At 42.0% G+C, this 18959-nt stretch overlaps 1 protein-coding gene across 1 annotated transcript in view; it reads right to left on the bottom strand.

Moving 5' to 3' along the window:
• Window positions 1-3530, bottom strand: part of ITIH6 (inter-alpha-trypsin inhibitor heavy chain family member 6) — a 43109-nt gene extending 39579 nt beyond the window's left edge. The window contains exon 1 of the mRNA XM_067464149.1: window positions 3400-3530. Coding sequence (XP_067320250.1) covers window positions 3400-3507 — 108 coding nt within the window. The 5' untranslated portion in view covers window positions 3508-3530. The remainder of the gene's footprint in view (window positions 1-3399) is intronic.
• Window positions 3531-18959: the final 15429 nt, after the last annotated feature.

The following is an 18959-nucleotide window of genomic DNA, read 5'->3' as shown; positions in this document are numbered from 1 at the left end:
CTGCTGAGCTTGTTGATCGAAAGGTTGCAGGTTCGATTTCGGGGAGTGGCATGAGCTTCCGCTGTCAGCCCTACCTTCTGCCAGCCTAGCAGTTCGAAAACATGCAAATGTGAGTAGATCAATAGGTACCGCTCCGACGGGAAGGTAACGGCGCTCCATGTAGTCATGCCGGCCACATGACCTTGGAGGTGTCTACGGACAACGCCGGCTCTTCAGCTTAGAAATGGAGATGAGCACCACACCCCAGAGTCAGACATGACTGGACTTAATGTCAGGGGACAACCTTTACCTACCTACTACATCAGTGGTTCTTAACCTTCCTGATGCTTGTTGTTCATTCATTCAGTCGTCTCCGACTCTTCGTGACCTCATGGACCAGCCCATGCCAGAGCTCCCTGTCGGCCGTCACCACCCCCAGCTCCTTCAAGGTCAGTCCAGTCACTTCAAGGATGCCATCCATCCATCTTGCCCTAGGTAGGCCCCTCTTCCTTTTGCCTTCCACTTTCCCCAGCATAATTGTCTTCTCTAGGCTTTCCTGTCTCCTCATGATGTGGCCAAAGTACTTCAACTTTGTCTCTAGTATCCTTCCTTCCAGTGAGCAGCCGGGCTTTATTTCCTGGAGGATGGACTGGTTGGATCTTCTCGCAGTCCAAGGCACTCTCAGCACTTTCCTCCAGCACCACAGCTCAAAAGCATTGATCCTCCTTCGCTCAGCCTTCCCTAAGGTCCAGCTCTCACATCCATAGGTTACTACAGGGAATACCATGGCTTTGACTAGGCGGATCTTTGTTGCCAGTCTGATGTCTCTACTCTTTACTATTTTATCGAGACTGGACATTGCTCTCCTCCCAAGAAGTAAGCGTCTTCTGATTTCCTGGCCACAGTCTGCATCTGCAGTAATCTTTGCGCCTAGAAATACAAAGTCTGTCACGGCCTCCACATTTTCTCCCTCTATTTTCCAGTTGTCAATCATTCTTGTTGCCATAATCTTGGTTTTTTTGACGTTCAGCTGCAACCCGGCTTTTGCGCTTTCTTCTTTCACCTTGATTAGAAGGCTCCTCAGCTCCTCCTCGCTTTCGGCCATCAGAGTGGTGTCATCTGCATATCTGAGGTTGTTAATGTTTCTTCCAGCAATTTTCACCCCAGCTTTGCATTCATCAAGCCCCGCACATCGCATGATGTGTTCTGCATACAAGTTAAAAAGGTTGGGTGAGAGTATGCAGCCTTGCCGTACGCCTTTCCCAATCTTGAACCAGTCTGTTGTTCCGTGGTCAGTTCTTACTGTTGCTACTTGGTCCTTGTACAGATTCCTCAGGAGAGAGACAAGGTGGCTTGGTATGTCCATCCCACCAAGAACTTGCCACAATTTATGATGATCCACACAGTCAAAGGCTTTAGAATAGTCAATGAAGCAGAAGTAGATGTTTTTCTGAAACTCCCTGCCTTTCTCCATTATCCAGCGGATATTGGCAATCTGGTCTCTCGTTCCTCTGCCTTTTCTAAACCCAGCTTGAACGTCCTGATGCTATGACCCCTAAATATTTATTTATTTACAGTATTTATATTCCACCCTTCTCACCCTGCAGGGGACTCAGGGCGGATTACAATGTACATATATACATGGCAAACATTCAATGCCATAGACACACAACATATATAGACAGACACTCAGAGGCTATTTAACATTCCAGCTTCTGGCCACCAGGGGAGCTGTCGCTTCACTGCCCGTTTGTGACACTGATGAAGTATTTCCTAATTCTTTGTATACTTTGCTGGAGATTTTTATGGCCTCGTAAATTAGTTAAATTAGCCTCCCCACATAAGTGATACCTAAATTTCCTACTTGACAGATGCAACTGTCTTTCGGGCTTCAAAGGTTGACAACAAGCTACACAAATTGGTCAGAAGCTCACTTCGATCCTGGCTGGCTTCGAACTCATGACCTTTCAGTCAGTAGTGATCTTAATGCAGTTGACCCCCAGCCAGCTGCGCCACAGTCCCTTATGTTCTTTGAGTTACAATGACAGAATTGTACAAAGTTGATGGAGTTGCCTTACCTGCCTTATACAGTTCCCCATGTTGTTCTGACCCCCAATCATAAAATTACTTTCGTAAAATTACTTCATAACTGCAATTTAGCTACTGTTATGAATCATAATGTAAATATCTGATATCCATCACTGGATAGCTGCTAAAAGGAGATCAGAATACATAGATCAGATTGGGGTGCAGTGTAGGGGAGACGAGGACAATTGATGTATATATCTATGGGTAAGCTACATTGGTTTCAAGCTAACAAACACTTGTATATTTGTATTTTATTTTAAGAAGACTAAATGTATGTTGTATGTTGTGTTTGCACTATTGTTTTGATAAGGCCAACTGGCTAATCAATAAAAATTGTTCGATGTAAATATCTGATAAGCAGGACGTATCTTCATTCACTAGACTAAATTTGGCACAAATACCCGATGCGCCAAATTTGATTACTGGTGAGGTTGGGGTGGATTGATTTTTGTCATTTAGGAGTTGTAGTTGTGGGCTTTATAGTTCACCTACAATCAAAGAGCATTCTAAACTCCACCAACAATGGAATTGAACCAAACTTGGCACACAGAACTCCCATGTTTGGTTTGGTGGGCACTGACCTTGAGTTTTGGAGTTGTAGTTCACCTACATCCAGAGAGCACTGTGGACTCCAACAATGATGAATCTGGACCAAATTTGGCTCGAATACTCAATATGCCCAAATGTGAACACTGGTGGATTTTGGAGAAAATAGGCCTTGACATTTGGGAGTTGTAGTTGCTGGGATTTATAGTTCACCTACAAAATATTGTGTTTTCTGATGGTCTGTGGTGACCCACACGACTCCCCCGGGCGTCCCGACCCCCAGATTGAGAAATGCTGAATTTAGATAAAACGTACAAACAGATCAAGGTCTTTCAGCTGGAAAGAGAGTGGGCACGTTGGGAGTCAACTCATAATTCATAACTTTCCAGAATTGTCAGAATGCTATTATGCCTATGCAATGCATTACAACAAACCAGCCTTGTTATCACTGTTTTGGAAGAACAGCCTTTTCATTCTGCCTGATGATGAAGAGCCTTGTGTCACCAAACGGTCTTGTGTCACCAAACAGCTTGCAAATAGCAGTGTTTCATAAAGAAAACACTGGTGACTAGCTGTTTCCAGCCTTTTGATCTCATTTCCTTTTCAAAACTAGAGTAGAACCTCTATATGGCTCTTGAGCAATCATTTCCCACTAATACCTCCAAGTGGGGTTATCCCTGGGCATTTCCAATTCCTTAAAGCAGCCACAATAAACTGTGTCTAAAGACGAAGAGAATAGGAGGACACAACTCCTCCCCATTAATTACCAGTCCCCCAGTAGCTTACCTCTTGGGAAGGTACCTGGATGTGAACTGGGTGCCCTGGAGAGCCTAAAAGTGCCAGGATCAGGAGGAGAAAGAAAGAATATCCCAGGAGCTGGTCCATGACTGGCATGAAAGTTTTGCCTCGTCTTTGCAGAAGGCTCTGTGGATGAGAACGCCTCCCTGGCATCTCTTTCATTCGTACTTTTAAACCTTTGGGTTTTTTTCCCCTCTTTTTTTAAAGGACCTATAAATGTAGCATTCATCCTGATACAAGCCTTGATTGTCCATGCATCCAAGACTGGAGGGTGGCCAGTTTCACTCGTTACTCCATAAGATGAAATGAAAACAAAATATTCTGAAGAGCCCGTGTCCTGTTTTCCGCACTTGATGAGGGCTCTAGAAAAAATAATAATAAACAGTTCCACAAATATATGCCACGCAAATAGAGAACGGGGTCCAGATAGTCAAGGGGACAGCAGAAGGTCACTGAAAAAGGACCAGCATGACTCCCCCGTTGTACCTGCCGCAATGTCTTTTGGCAAAAGTATGTCAAAGACAACTTTTAAGCCACAGAACAGAAAACTTTCAATGTGTCTGTGTGCGCTGGGAAGGGCGAGATTTCCTGAGTGAAGGAACTTTAATCCAGTTCTTTTTGGTCCAGGACTAGTTTTCCCATTCTGCAAGAAGCAAACCACCCTGCAGAAATATTTCTATTTCGACTGTGCAAGCTGGGAGATCAACAAGTATGTGGACCTGCTCTCCATTTTATGGGGGAACCGACAGAGGAGAACACAGGTCTTCTCGGTTCTTTCAAAAATTTCACATGAGACAGAGCTTAAAGTTACAAAGCTCGAAAAAAAAGGAAAACCCTACCCCACCATAGTGGCCTTGAAAACGCTGCAGTCTCCTCTCGGCAACCTCCTCCCTGATATCACTCCGATAACAAGGTCACGAGGCGCACTCCCCCCGCAAGAGTAATAAGGAGCAACGACGACAAACGGAAGGTGGCTGAAACCTCCCAAGGTGCATCCTGGGAATAGGAGAAGGCGGAAGTGGTGCACAAGGTGCAGCCACGAGGCGCACTCCTGCCAGGAAAGCAACCAAAAAACACAAACAGTAACACAAGGAGCTCCGGAAGAGGGGAGAAGGCGGAAGTGACGTCAAGGAAAGGAGAAGGGGAAGGATAGAGAGGCAAGCCTAGAGAGGAAAGAAACACCGGCGAAAGACCCAAAAGGTAAGATATTGAAAAAATAAAAAAAAAATAAAAATCAAGAATAAGGGACTGTGAGGATTGACAAAAACAACTGCATAAACTACAGATATACAATAACGACACAATAACGATACTCAACAACAATAATAACAACAAAATCAACACTAATACCTTATAAATAACAATAAAAATAAAATAAAATAAAATAAAATAAAATAAAAATCCAAAATGGCTGCCACAATTCTAAAAACAAGAACACTAGAGAAGTGGCTAAATATGGCAACATCTAAGATCAAACAAGACAAAACAGACAAAGTAGAAAAAGTAGAAAAAGTAGAAAAAGTGGAGCAACCAGAGCAAAGGAGGGGGTCAGTTTCAGGAAACCCAACGGGAAAGGAAATTCTAAAGGAAATACAGAAAATACTGGAGCAGCAGGAAGCAAATCAAGAGAAGCAAGATGCTTATCAAAAAGTAGCAGAAGACCAGAGAATGAGACTGAAGAACGACTTAACAGAGGAGATGGCCAAAATGAGAAAAGAGATCACAAATGAACTAGGAGAGATGAAGAAAGAAATGGATGCTATGAGACAGGAAATGAGGAAAAATCAGACAGATGTGGCCAAACTGGAAAAGATGCAAGAAGAAATAAAAGAAAAATTAGAAGATATAGAGTTAAGAGAAGAAAAGATACAAACGAGACAAGATCAAGCGGAACAAAAAGAACTGGAATATTACTTAAGATTTCGAAACGTACAAGAAGAATCACAAGAGAACTTGAGACAAATAGTGACAATGATAACAGCAGAAATACTGGAAATCTCAGAAGAGGACGCAGAAACCAATATTGACAGGACATATCGGATTACAACGGGCTATGCAAAGAAACACAAAGTGGAACGGGACGTAATCGTACAATTCAGTAGAAAACACATTAGAGATGAAATTCTCAAGAAAAGCTTCAAATCCCCGCCACATTACAAGGATAAAAAGATCATCATCTTGAAAGAATTTACCCAATCAACAATACAGAAAAGGAGAAAGTACAAGGATCTGGCAGATGAGTTAAAAAGACAACATATCAGATTTAGATGGGAAAAAGGTGAGGGATTAATGGCAACCTACAAAAACGAAAAGATATGGATCACCTCAGAGGAAAAAGCAGCGGACTTTTTAATAACAATCAAGAAGAACAAAGAAGAACAAGAATACCAATATATCCCTGGACAAATGATGCAAGTGAAAAGACACCGAACAGAATCTCCAGAAAAAATAGAAGAACTCCCCAGCACATCAACATCAACACTAATAGCAAGAATGGAGAAAATCGCTGAAAAACAGGATGAACATGGAAAAAACGCTTAAATGTTACAACCAGAACATCAACGGTTTAAACTCCCCGAATAAGCGCACAGAAGAGTATTCAATAGGATTAAACAAGGAAAATATGATTTGATAGCTTTACAAGAAATCCACATCGCCCAGAAACACTCAAAATACGTAATACAAAAAAAACTTGGCAAAGAATTCTTCTCATTAGCACAAGAAAAGAAAAGAGGAGTAGCCATATATGCAAATCCAGATTTAGACCCAAAGCAAGCATTTAAAGATGACGAAGGAAGAATAATTGGAGTATCATTAACAATTGACAACAGGAAAATATTAGTGTGCAACATCTACGCACCAAATGGACCCAAAACGAAATTCACACAGAAACTCAGAAACCTAATCCAGGAAGAAGAATATGAACACTTAATAATAATGGGAGACTACAACGGAATAATAAACAGTAAATATGATAGAAAATTAGAGGATAAACAGCACAAACCAATAAAGGCAAACCTACTCCCCCAAACATTCACCAGGTTGTTAGAGGAATTGAACCTACAAGATGCGTGGAGAAACCACCATTCAGGAGAACAAGACTACACATACTTCTCGGGGAGACACAGAAGTTGGTCCAGAATAGATATGATTTGGACCTCGCACTCACTACTTTCCAAAATCAACCACATAGAAATATTAACAAGGAAGGATTCAGACCACAGCCCGATTGAGATCACGTTCAACCAGAAAAGAAGACAGGGCAGCTGGAGATTAGATGACACCTTACTGAAAGACCAAGAAATTCAAAAAACCATCAGGACACATCTAAATAATTATTTTGAAACAAACGAAACAGAAGATATAGACATACAAACAATTTGGGATGCGGGAAAAGCCGTGATGAGGGGAATGTGTATACAGCAGTGGGCAAGAAGAAACAAGAAGAGAAACGAACAGATGAAAATAATCACGAAAAAAATGGACGAGGCTGAAGATAAACTGAAACAAAACCCAAGCAACCCAAAACTACCATTGGAAATTCAAAGGCTGCAGAGAATGAGAATAGAACTGGAAACAGAATCAACGGCAAAAAAATTAAAATTTGCGAAACAATCGCATTTCTACAATGCGAACAAAATTGGTCCATGGCTGGCAAGGAAGATTGGGAAAATGAAACAAAAGCAATACATTACAAAAATCACTACGGAAAATAAAGAATATACAAAGGATAAAGACATAATAAAGCAGTTCAATGAATTCTATAGCAAACTATATCAAGGAAGGGAATCACGGATAGAAGATATCACCCGATACCTGGGGAAACAAAAGCTAGAGAAAATTTCGGAAGAGCATAGAAAAAATTTAAATAAAGAAATTTCAAATCAAGAAATACAAAAGGCAATCAAGAAATTAGACGTCTCAAAAACACCAGGCCCTGATGGATTTACGGCCACATACTACAAAACATTTGAAAAAGAATTGACACCTAAATTGAAAAGACTAATGAATCAGGCATTGGAAACTCAAAGTATCCCAAACACATGGAAACAAGCAAAAATAATCATGATACATAAAGAAGGGACTGATAAAACGGATGTAAAGAACTATCGCCCGATTTCGCTGCTCAATATAGACTATAAAATATATGCAAGCATAATTGCCGAAAGGCTAAAAGATTTTCTTAAAGAATGGATCCAAGAAGAGCAAGCAGGCTTTCTCCCGCACCGTCAAATTAAAGATAACATTAGAACAGTTGTCAACATCATAGAATACTACGAGAAAAACATAGACAAGGAGTGCGCGCTGCTATCACTGGACGCAGAAAAGGCTTTCGATCGGATTAACTGGGAGTTCTTCCTGGCTTTAGTGAGAGAACTGGATATGGGGTACCACTTCATCAACTCAATAAAAGCAATCTACTCCACACAAGTAGCCAAAATATATGTTAATGGATGTACAACAGACAACATACAAATAAAACAAGGCACCCGTCAAGGATGCCCACTGTCCCCACTCTTATTTATAATGTCCCTGGAGATACTTCTAAACAACATCAGAAAAGACGACAGACTTAAAGGAGCTAAAATAAGGAAGCACTCATTTAAACTAAGAGCATTCGCGGACGATGTAATTTGCATAATTGAAAATCCGCTAGATAGTTGGGAATTATGGATAAACAAAATTGAAGAATTCGGAACATTGGCAGGATTAACAATTAATAAAAAGAAAACAAAATGGTTGACAAAAAATGTCTCCAAGGAACGACAAAAAACATTGGAAGAGAGAAGTGGGATACAAACAACAGACAAAATAAAATACCTCGGCATAATCTTGACAGCAAAAAACTCACAGCTACTAAAGAATAACTATAACACAAAATGGAAAGAGATTAGTAACGATTTGGCGAAGTGGAAACACCTGAACCTTTCTATGCTAGGGAGAATATCAGCGATTAAAATGTCAATCCTACCCAAATTACTTTTCTTATTTCAAGCCATCCCAATAATCAGAAATGCACAAGTGATTAAGAATTGGAATAAAGAAATCTCTAGATTCGTGTGGCGTGGAAAGAAACCAAGAATAAAATTTACAAGCTTGATTGAAAACAAAGAAAAAGGCGGATTAGGACTTCCTGACTTTCAAATGTACCATGATGCTTGCGGTTTAATCTGGGTAAAAGAATGGGCCAACTTACAAAATCCCAAAATCCTGGCACTAGAAGGACACGATTTACGCAGTGGCTGGCACGCGTATATATGGTACGACAAGAAAAAAATCGAGAAGAACTTTGGCAACCACTTCATTAGGTCGTCGCTTATCAAAATTTGGGAAAAGTATAAAAACAAACTATATCAAAAAACACCTCTATGGATCTCCCCACTAGAGGCCACCCAAAGACGTGAATTGGGGTGGGAAAGCTGGCCCAGATATAGAGACATCTTAAAGAAAGACAGAGAAGGATTCAAGCTCAAAACACTAGACGAGATAAGAACAACATTCGGTGAAACCACATGGTTTCAACATAGACAAATGTGCGAGGCATTCAATAAAGACAAAAGAAAAGGCTTCGACAATAGAGAAAACCAATGGGAAAGAATAATGGCAACGAGGACAAAAGGAATCACAAAACTATATAAAATCCTATTAAACTGGAAAACAGCGAGCAACAGCGTGGAAAGCTACACTACCAAATGGACAGGCATTGTCGGCCATACTATCGATACAGGGCAATGGGAAAAAATATGGAAGATAAAATTAAAATGGACCAACTCCTATTGTTTAAGAGAAAATTGGATCAAAATGTTCTTCCAATGGTATTTAACACCCAGTAAGCTGGCCAAATACTACAAAAATGTACCGGAAAAATGCTGGAAGTGCAAAGAAAAAAAAGGCACTTTCCCACACCTCTGGTGGACTTGCGAAAAGGTTAAAAAATTCTGGACGGAAATTCATAGAATAACAACTGAGGTATTGGAACTGAAACTAGAAAAGAAAGCGGAATACTACCTGCTAGGAATACTTGACTTCGAAATAGATATAAATAAAGACAAGCTCTTTTTCCACATGGCTACTGCAGCAAGACTAGTGCTAGCAAGTATATGGAAAAGTGAGGAGATCCCAAAGTTAGATGATTGGAGACTAAAACTAATGGACATAATGAATATGGACACACTGACGCAACATATAAGATCCAAACAAACAGCAGGAGGAAGCAAAACAGACTGGTCTCCAATCAAGAAATACCTAGACGGAAAGTAAGGACAGAACCGGCGAACGAGAGGAAATAAATAAGAAGATGGAAAGCCAACACAGACGAAAACACTATTACTAATGCACTATCGGGGAAACAATGAGTAAATAAACAAGAACACATAATACTAACACACTCCACGTCCCACTCCCCCAATCACATGCACATCCCGTCTACCTACCCCCACCTACCTCTAGATAAGATATCCCCCCCTCCCCCCCCGATCCCTCCCCCCCAACCCTACCCCTCCCCGTCAGTAGTTAGGGACCTTGCCCACCCCCTTCTCCTTCCCCTTACCCTACCAACCCCTCCCAGCTTTTATGGTACAACCTTTACATCAATGATTAACACCCTATTGATGTATTGTTACTAAAAATCCTCAATAAAAATTATAAAAAAAAAAAATTCACATGAATTAATTAAATTCTGCCCTCATATCTCAGCACTCTTTTAGCATTCACATGCATGAGGCCAAGTCACTTTCATTCTGATTTTGGTAACATATATAGGGACTGGCGCTAGTGTTGGGCAGATCAAAGAACTACTTCATGTATTATTATTATTATTATTATTATTATTAAACTTTATTTGTACCCCGCTAGCATCTCCCGAAGGACTCAATGCGGCTTACAAAGGCCAAGGCCTCAACACAACAACAACAGACAATAACAATACAATGCAAGCAAATTAAAAACATAAGCAATAACAAAAACAAAACATTACACTATTACGCAATAAAACCAGGGACGGGCCAATGAAGGGTACAGGTTAAAAAAGTGCTGGGTGTGAGAGGTGATATGTTGGGATTCTGGGCAAGTGCGATGTGCAGAGAGTCTTAAACTCTAATAAAGTGCTTCTGGGACGTAGTGCTGGAGGTTATCCTATTCTGGAAAGGCACATCGGAATAGCCAGGTCTTCAAGTTCTTCCCAAAGACTGCCAACGTGGGTGCTAGTCTAATGTCTTTGGGGAGGGTGTTCCAAAGTCGGGGGGCAACCACAGAGAAGGCCCTGTCTTCACTGTGTCTAGTTGTGATCCCCAGGTTGTGCCAGTCAGCTTTCATATTATATTGTTTCTAGCACCCACTTTTTGTTTGATGTTCAGGCAGTGCTTCTTGTAGGTCAGAGAACGGTCCAGAGGGACTCCCAGGTATTTGGGTGTGCTGCAATGCTCCAGTGGGATTCCTTCCCAGGTAATCCTCAGAGCTCGGGATGCTTGTCTATTCTTAAGATGAAAAGCACATGTCTGTGTTTTAGATGGATTAGGGAAACCCAACCTTGCCACCGAAGTAGGAAATAAACCAATAGCCAGACAACCAGATATTGAGAACAACAACCTTCATGAACCTTTTACATCTACTGAATTGGACATGGCTCTCAGTAAATGTAAAAATGACAAAGCAGTTGGCCTGGATGCTCTACGGATAGAACAAATCAAGAACTTTGGTCCAAAAGCAAGGTGCTGGGTGCTGGAGCTGATGAACAACTTCATGGCATCCTGTCAGATGCCCAAAATTGACACCAAATTTTGACACAAGACACCTAACAACTCAATGTATGACCTTCACTCAAAAAATATTGATTTTGTTATTTGGGAGTTATAGTTGCTGGGATTTCTAGTTCACCTACAACCAAAGAACATTCTGAACCCCACCAACGATGGAATTGAACCAAACTTGGCACACAGCTCTCCCATGACCAACAGGAAATACTGGAAGGGCTTGGTAGGCAGTGTCCTTTGGTTTTGGAGTTGTAGTTCACCTACACCCAGAGATCACTGTGGACTCATCAAGCAATGATGGATCTGGATCAAACTCTACAAGAATACTCAATATGCCCAAATGTGAACACTGGTGGAGTTTGGGAGAAATAGAATCTTGACATTTGGGAGTTGTAGTTGCTGGGATTTATAGTTCACCTACAATCACAGAGCATTCTGAATCCTACCAACGATAGAATTGGGCCAAACCTCCCACACAGAACCCCCATGTGGGCCACAGCAACGTGTGGCAGGGGATGGCTAGTCTATATTAATAAAAATGTAATGTTCGTTTGTGGGATTAACATAACTCAAAAACCAATGGGTGAATTGACACCAAATTTGGACACAATACGCCTATCAGGCCAACGAGTGACCATCACTGAAAAACAAAGCAGAAGAGACGTAAAAACCCAAAAAAACAAAAGAAAATTACATTACAACACATGTGCAAAACCACATATATATATATATATGCAAACATAATAAATAAATAAATAATAAATAAATAAATACAAATACACACACACACATATACACAGACTCAACCACAGCAACACATGGCAGGTGATGGTTAGTCTATATAAATAAAAATACATGAATCAGACCAACAAGTGCCCTAAATCCAACCCCTACTTTCCTGACTAAACAGAAGGAACTGCAGCTTTCCAGAAATTATTATATCACAACCCCCATCAGCTCTGGTCATGATGTCTTAATGATGAGTTTGCTAGATGTTCCCCAGTGTATCCCTGGATCCAGCCTAGTTTAAGAGTAGGAGGGCTTTCTTCCATTATGAGAAAACCATACCTATGGAGTGGGATGTGGCTGCTGTGACTCAAAAAAAGGGAAAGTGGTGTGTTTTTTCTCACATCAAGCTCTGCCAATAGTGGCCAATATGCCATGCTAACTTTGTAAAATAAGAAGTGTTCTGTGCTGCTCCGTTCCAGCAATTAGCACCTCTAGGAACTGGAATGGAAATAGGTTGGAACCCATCCAATTCCCAGTGGACACAGTGTTGGTTTCTTCCTTCTGAGTCCGGGCAGCAAACGCCAAGCATTTGCCAACCTCATTTTTAAAAAGCACTTGGACCTTTTTTCCTCTGTAGTTTGCCCATGTTGTTGCTTTTGGAAGTGACATTTTGAAAATTAATCTTTCGATTATGATGTTGATAATAAATTTCCCTCTAGCCATGTAGATCAAAGAGTTGGTTGTTTCACCCACAGAGACGGAGTCAATTTTTACTCAGTCCTGAATGTCAGAAGAAGTATTTTCATAGCAGATGCATACATACAAAGGTTTGGCAGCTGATTTCTGGCAATATGTTCTTAAAATATTATAGTATTATACTGGTTTTTCAATGTATCTGATGTCATTGTGTCACATTTTGGAATACCCATGATTTTGATCCCATTCAAGAATCTGGGAATCAGTGAAGAAACACTGTTACTTTATGGTGAGCTAATCTATTGAGATTTTATTTGGGTGTCTCGATCATTTTGGAAGAATGCTCCCAGATAGTAAGGACATCAACACCTTAATTTATATACTGCCTTTCCCCGAGGATTAGGAGGTCAAAATATTGAAGAGAACCAGCTCAAGGAAAAGCAACAGATATTTTACTAGGAAAGAGCTTTGGCTGGGTTAGTGTAGCCATTATCTATATAAATAAAAATGTAATGTTAGTTTGTGGGATTAACATAACTCAAAAACCACTGGACGAATTGACACCAAATTTGGACACAAGGCACCTATCAGGCCAACAAGTGACCATCACTCATAAAAACACTCAAAAACACAGTGGAAGATGTTGAACAGGACGACTAAAATGATCAAGGGTCTGGAGAACAAGCCCTATGAGGAGCAGCTTAAAGAGCTTGGCATGTTTAGCCTGAAGAAGAGAAGGCTGAGAGGAGATATGATAGCCACGTATAAATATGTGAGACGAAGCCACAGGGAGGAGGGAGCAAGCTTGTTTTCTGCTTCCTTGGAGACTAGGATGTGGAACAATGGCTTCAAACAAGAGAGGAAATTCCATCTGAACATGAGGAAGAACTTCCTGACTGTGAGAGCCGTTCAGCAGTGGAACTCTCTGCCCCGGAGTGTGGTGGAGGCTCCTTCTTTGGAAGCTTTTAAACAGAGGCTGGATGGCCATCTGTCAGGGGTGATTTGAATGCAATATTCCTGCTTCTTGGCAGGGGGTTGGACTGGATGGCCCATGAGGTCTCTTCCAACTCTTTGATTCTATGATGCAATGCTGCTGAGAAAATTTTATGTGGGGCAGAATATTTTTCCCGTGATGGGATTTCAGCCAGTCAATTTTTTATCTATTACAGCAACAAGTGTCACTAAGTTTCCTTAGGCATATCTGGCTTACTGTTAAATTATATGTTCTTTTGCATATTTAAGGGTGTTATAACATGAAGTCACATGTTTCAACCTTTGTAGGTTAGTGCTTTCCACCTCCATGACATTTGTGGGCATTGGCATCGTCCATATAATTGGAAAGGCATCTGTATTTTTGTCTTTATGGCCATGCATGTTTTCCCTCTCCTCCCAAGCTGAGTACATACATAGGATATGACAACTTTTTGCTGATGTGCCAAAAATGTATTTCTGCTCTCAATTTACATTGAATATAAGATTGCTCTACTTTTGGAGATGTTTTCTTAGCCAAAGGATAAAAGGTCAGCATTCTGTCAGAAAAGTGTTTTTCCTCTGTGCTTTGAAGCAAAGTTCCCAAACAAAATAAAAAAGCCACAAGAAAGAAGTTTGAAAGAAGTCTCTTCAAGACTTTTTCCAATAAATTAGTCAGAGCTAGGGAAAACATTACAACACTCTCCTGTCTTCCTCGGGTGTTTATGGAGGCATCCCATTTTGGTACATAACATAATGGATTGTTGCCAAGCCTAAAAAGAACTACGGTATTTCCAAGACCAAAATGTTTCTTGCCTCTTTGTCAATGGAAATCAGCTTGAAACTATTGATGGCAACTTTTTTTTTTTTACCAAATGTGGGGTTACTAATATTATTTCCTCCTTGAAATGAAAACAAAAGAAGAGTTCATGCATTACGGCCAGCTACAATCCGTGAATCTGTTGTCGAGCAATTTAGAATGGCTGTGGATAGACCCAAGCCATTTTGGGTTGCCTGGTGAGAAAGAGAAGCCAATATTACAGAATATACCTCACCAAGAGGCACGAATGAAGGGCGAAAGAGAGAAACGTGCCAAGAGGAAGGCACATCAAGCCAACCCCGACTGAGACCGCCTCCACCTGGAAACCAATGCTTTCACTTCGGGAGAACATGCAGATCAAGAATAGGGCTCCACAATCACCTACAGACCCACCGCCAGTGCACCGATCTTGGAAGACAATCCTACTCGGACAGTGAGGGATTGCTTAAGTAAGTAAGAAAACCACTAAAGCTGTGATTCTCAACCTGTGGGTCCCCAGGTGTTTTGGCCTATAACTCCCAGAAATTCGAGCCACTTTACCATCTGTTAGAATTTCTGGGAGTTGAAGGCCAAAACATCTGGTGACCCACAGGTTGAGAACCACTGCACTAAAGGGAGCTGAGATGCCTAACACAGGCAAAGCATACACTTTTATACAGAGAAATACATTGTTTTTCCTGCGCAGCAGGTTGAAGAGAAAGCCACCGAGGTTTTTATTTCATTCCAGTTGGAAAGGATGACGATTGCAGTAATCTGCCAACAAAATTGACATGACATGCCCATTGGGCAGAGATATAATATTTATAGCCTTCAGATTCAAAAGTCCCCATGCCCACCCCCCCCCCCTCCTCCAATAGGTTAAATTAGTCATGGGGATTCTGTGTGTCAAGTTTGGTCAAGGTCCATGATTGGTGGAGATCAGTTTCTCTGGTTGTGGGTGAACTACAACACCCAAAAAGAAAGGTCAGTTCCCCCTAAACCCTTCCAGTAATCAAATTTCAGCATATCAGGTATGTGTGCCAAGTGTGGTCTAAATCCCATCAGTTCACAGTGTGATCTGGATGTAGGTGAACTACAACTGCCCCAAATCAAGGTGAATTTTCCCCAAAGACCTCCAGTATTTTTGTTGGTCATGGGGGTTCTGGGTGCCAAATTAGTTCCAGGTCAATCATTGGTGGAATTCAGAGTGCTGTTAGATTGCAGATGAGCTATACATCCTAGTACCTACAACTCCTATAAATCATGGTGATTTCTCCCCAAACTCTCTAGCACAGTAGTTCTCAACCAGTAATGTTTTGGCCTCCCAGAAATCCCAACAGCTGGTAAACTCACTGGGATTTCTGGGAGTTGTAGGCCAAAACACCTGGGGACCCACAAGTTGAGAACCACTTCTCTAGTATGTTCAGTTACTGATCAATTCCTCTGGTTGCTGTGTGCCATAGAAAATAATAGGAAAGGGTTATGGGAGAGGTAGTGGGCGGGATCATGCAAATTCCAGACCAATGGTGAGAGTAAGAAACACTGAGATGTCTGTAGTGGAGGAAAATCTAGGATTAATTTGTCCCCGTATGAAAGCCTTCACTTGGGTGGTGGGCAGTATGTTGTTTATGGAGGACATTGGCTGGGCTCCTGTACATGTCCATAGCACTCACTATAACCTGCAATGTAATTGGAGGGAGGGTCTTTGGTGTCTCCTGAGTAGTGGGAGCTATAGCTGTTTGTGGAAGCAGGAGCTTGTCTGTATAAACATGTCTGTATCACATACACACATACATATTTTCACTTTTATTACGTGTGTATAGATAGATAGAAGATAGATAGATTATAGCCTTTGGGAGGGAGAAAGGGAAGGCATTTTTGTCTTTCCCCACCTTAGAGATAGGTTGTGTTTAGAAACTAAATCAAATGTTTATGACACCAAATTTGGACACAAGACACCAACCAAAGCAATCTACGTCCTTCACTCAAGAAATAAAAATTAATCAGAAAGAACTGAAAACCCCAAAAAACCAAGAATACATAACAGCGCAAGCGTGAATGTCCTCCCCCCGCCCCACGTGAAGGAAAAACAATGCACCAACTATCCGTTGCAAGCTGGCAATCCCTGCTGGCACCAAGTGAGGCTTAGCCATGGGTTCAGGCTGCAACTCAGACACACACAGTAGAATGGATGCAGTTTGGCCCCACTTTTAACTCAATGTGATGTGGTCCTGGGAGCTGTACTTTCATGCGGCCTTGCTGAAGCCATCTCTGCCGAGGAGGACTAGTGCCCCACCAAACTACAGATCCCAGGATCTCACAGCAGCGAGCCGTGCTTTTGGGCCTACCCTCCTCTGCCCACGCCAGGGCCTCGTGTGGGCCTTCCTTACCTCCCTCCCAGTCTCTGTCCTCTCTTGGCCCCACCAAACAGGGACCCCTCCTCCTTCTTTTTGCCCAGTGAGGTGGGTGGGTGGCTGCTCCATGCGGGTGCCATTTGTCAATCTTCACCTTCTCTTGCCTGGGCACCAGCATAAAAGGAGCTTTGCAGCCCTTAGCCTTGCTGGGCCCGGCAGGGGTGGGAAGCATTTTTTGAGGTGGGCCTTGCTCACCCAGCACTGGTCCCTTCTTTCTGCCGCAGCCACAGGTTGCCTTTCTTGTGACTCTGCCTGCATGCCCAACTGGCAAGCAGGTGGGAAGGTGCCCCGCAGCCATGGCAGAAGGGGCGGTGTTGGGTGAGAAAGGCCTGCCTCAAAAAGCACCTCCCACCTGCCCCGTGCCTGGCCCAGCAAGGCTGAGGGCTGCGAGGCTCCCTTCCTGCCAGTGCCCAGGCAAGAGGTAGAGAAGGGAAGGAAAGAGGGAGAGAAGAAAGGAAAGAAAGAGGGTGGGAAAGAAAGCAGGAAAGAGAGGAGGAGGGATGGAAGCAAAGTGCAAAGGAAGGAAGGAAAGAAAGAGGGAGAGAAGGAAGAAAGGAGAGAAAGAAGGAAAAACAAAGTAAAAGGGGTAGGGAGAAAGGTAAGAGAGAAGGAAAGGAAAAAAGGAAGGAACGAAGGAAAGAAGGAGAGAAGGAAGGAAGACGAGAGAAAGAGGGAGGGAAGGTTGGCCACAACAACGCGTGGCAGATACAACTAGTAATCTTTTTTTAAAAAGATATTCACAAAAAGAATATATTGCTGATTTGAAAGAAACTCCACTCAAAAGAGGCATCTGCACTAATCATGTAATTTTGTCAGAAAATAAGTCTTTTGAAAATGGGCAAAGTATTTCCAATTCTATTTATTATGGGGGCAAAGTTGGCAATTGGTGTTAAAGTGGGAATGAAAGGCAATAATAAAGCAATACTGGAGCTGAGAGGCCATGAGTGACCCTTTCAACATTGATTTGCTAAGCTGCTGTTCTGCTACCTATAAACTATTTTGGTTTCCACACCTTGAACAGTGACTCCTTTTTTCGGTCATTAATGTCTGATCTTTCTGCCAAAGGCTATATCCTTCTCAGTCCTGAACCTGTCCGTATTGGTCCTGGAAAGAGAGCAGCAATGGGCAGCCAGTTCACTTCAAACACATAATGCATAGCCCGGGCAATTTAGCTGAAAGCTAGCTCAGTCCTCTTGGTTGATCCACTGGTTAATAAGTGTGTAAATTATTAAAAAAAAATTAAAGACATAATGCTTACTTACAAGTTTAAGATACACAGGAGTCCCATGGTTGTGCAGTATTGCCAAGGAACAGCAGCCATCAGTCACCAATGATTTTAGTTCTCTCCAGGGAACTCCTTACATGGGAGGTTTCCACTTCAGCATCTCTTGCTGAAACCTTCTGTAAAGAGTCTGTGGAGACAAATTATTCACTGGAAAATGTCTCATATAGAAATAGAGGAATTTCACAGGAGTTCAACCCTTTCAGTGCCTGTGAAGGTTTTTTCTTTCCATGATGCATTTACAAGGAAATACAGACCAAAGGCCCATTATTATGCTCTTTCAGTGGCTAAACAAATATGTGATAAGCACCATATCACCCTCTTGACCATGTCCCCAGCATAATGTCTCTGGTATCAAAGACACTATAAAGCTAGAGAGGCCAGTAATCTTTGATCACCGTATTTTACAGATACCTTTTTTTGGTATCAGGAGTGACGAGAAACTGCAAGTTACTTCTGGTGTGAGAGAATTGGCTATCTGCAAGGATGTTGCCCAGGGGATGGTCAGATGTTTTGATATTTTACCATTCTTGTGAGAGGCTTTCCTAATGTCCCCGCATGGGGATCTGGAGCTGACAGAGGGAGCTCAACCCACTCTCCCCAGACTTGAACCGCTGACCTTCAATCGATAGTCCTGCTGGCACTGAGGACGACCAACCCAGAATTCCCTGCCTTCAAGCTGATCTGACCTGCAGCAGGGAGTTCCGCAGTTCCCTGATATCTGCTTGGGCCAGCTTCCGCAGAATGTGGCCACAGCAGCAGCTACAACAAAAGGACTTCTTTTCTGCTTCGCTCCTTTCCCCTACCTAACATTGTAACCAATTCCCCCATAGAGTATCAACTTAATTGTAACCTTTTCCCTCTCTATAGTATTACTTTGTGTCTTTACTGCCTCCAAACCATTCCTT

Source organism: Anolis sagrei, chromosome 2 (assembly GCF_037176765.1).
Source record: "Anolis sagrei isolate rAnoSag1 chromosome 2, rAnoSag1.mat, whole genome shotgun sequence".
Lineage (NCBI taxonomy): Eukaryota > Metazoa > Chordata > Lepidosauria > Squamata > Dactyloidae > Anolis > Anolis sagrei.
Note: the sequence above shows the minus strand (reverse complement) of the source record. Positions and strands in the feature narration are given on the sequence as shown.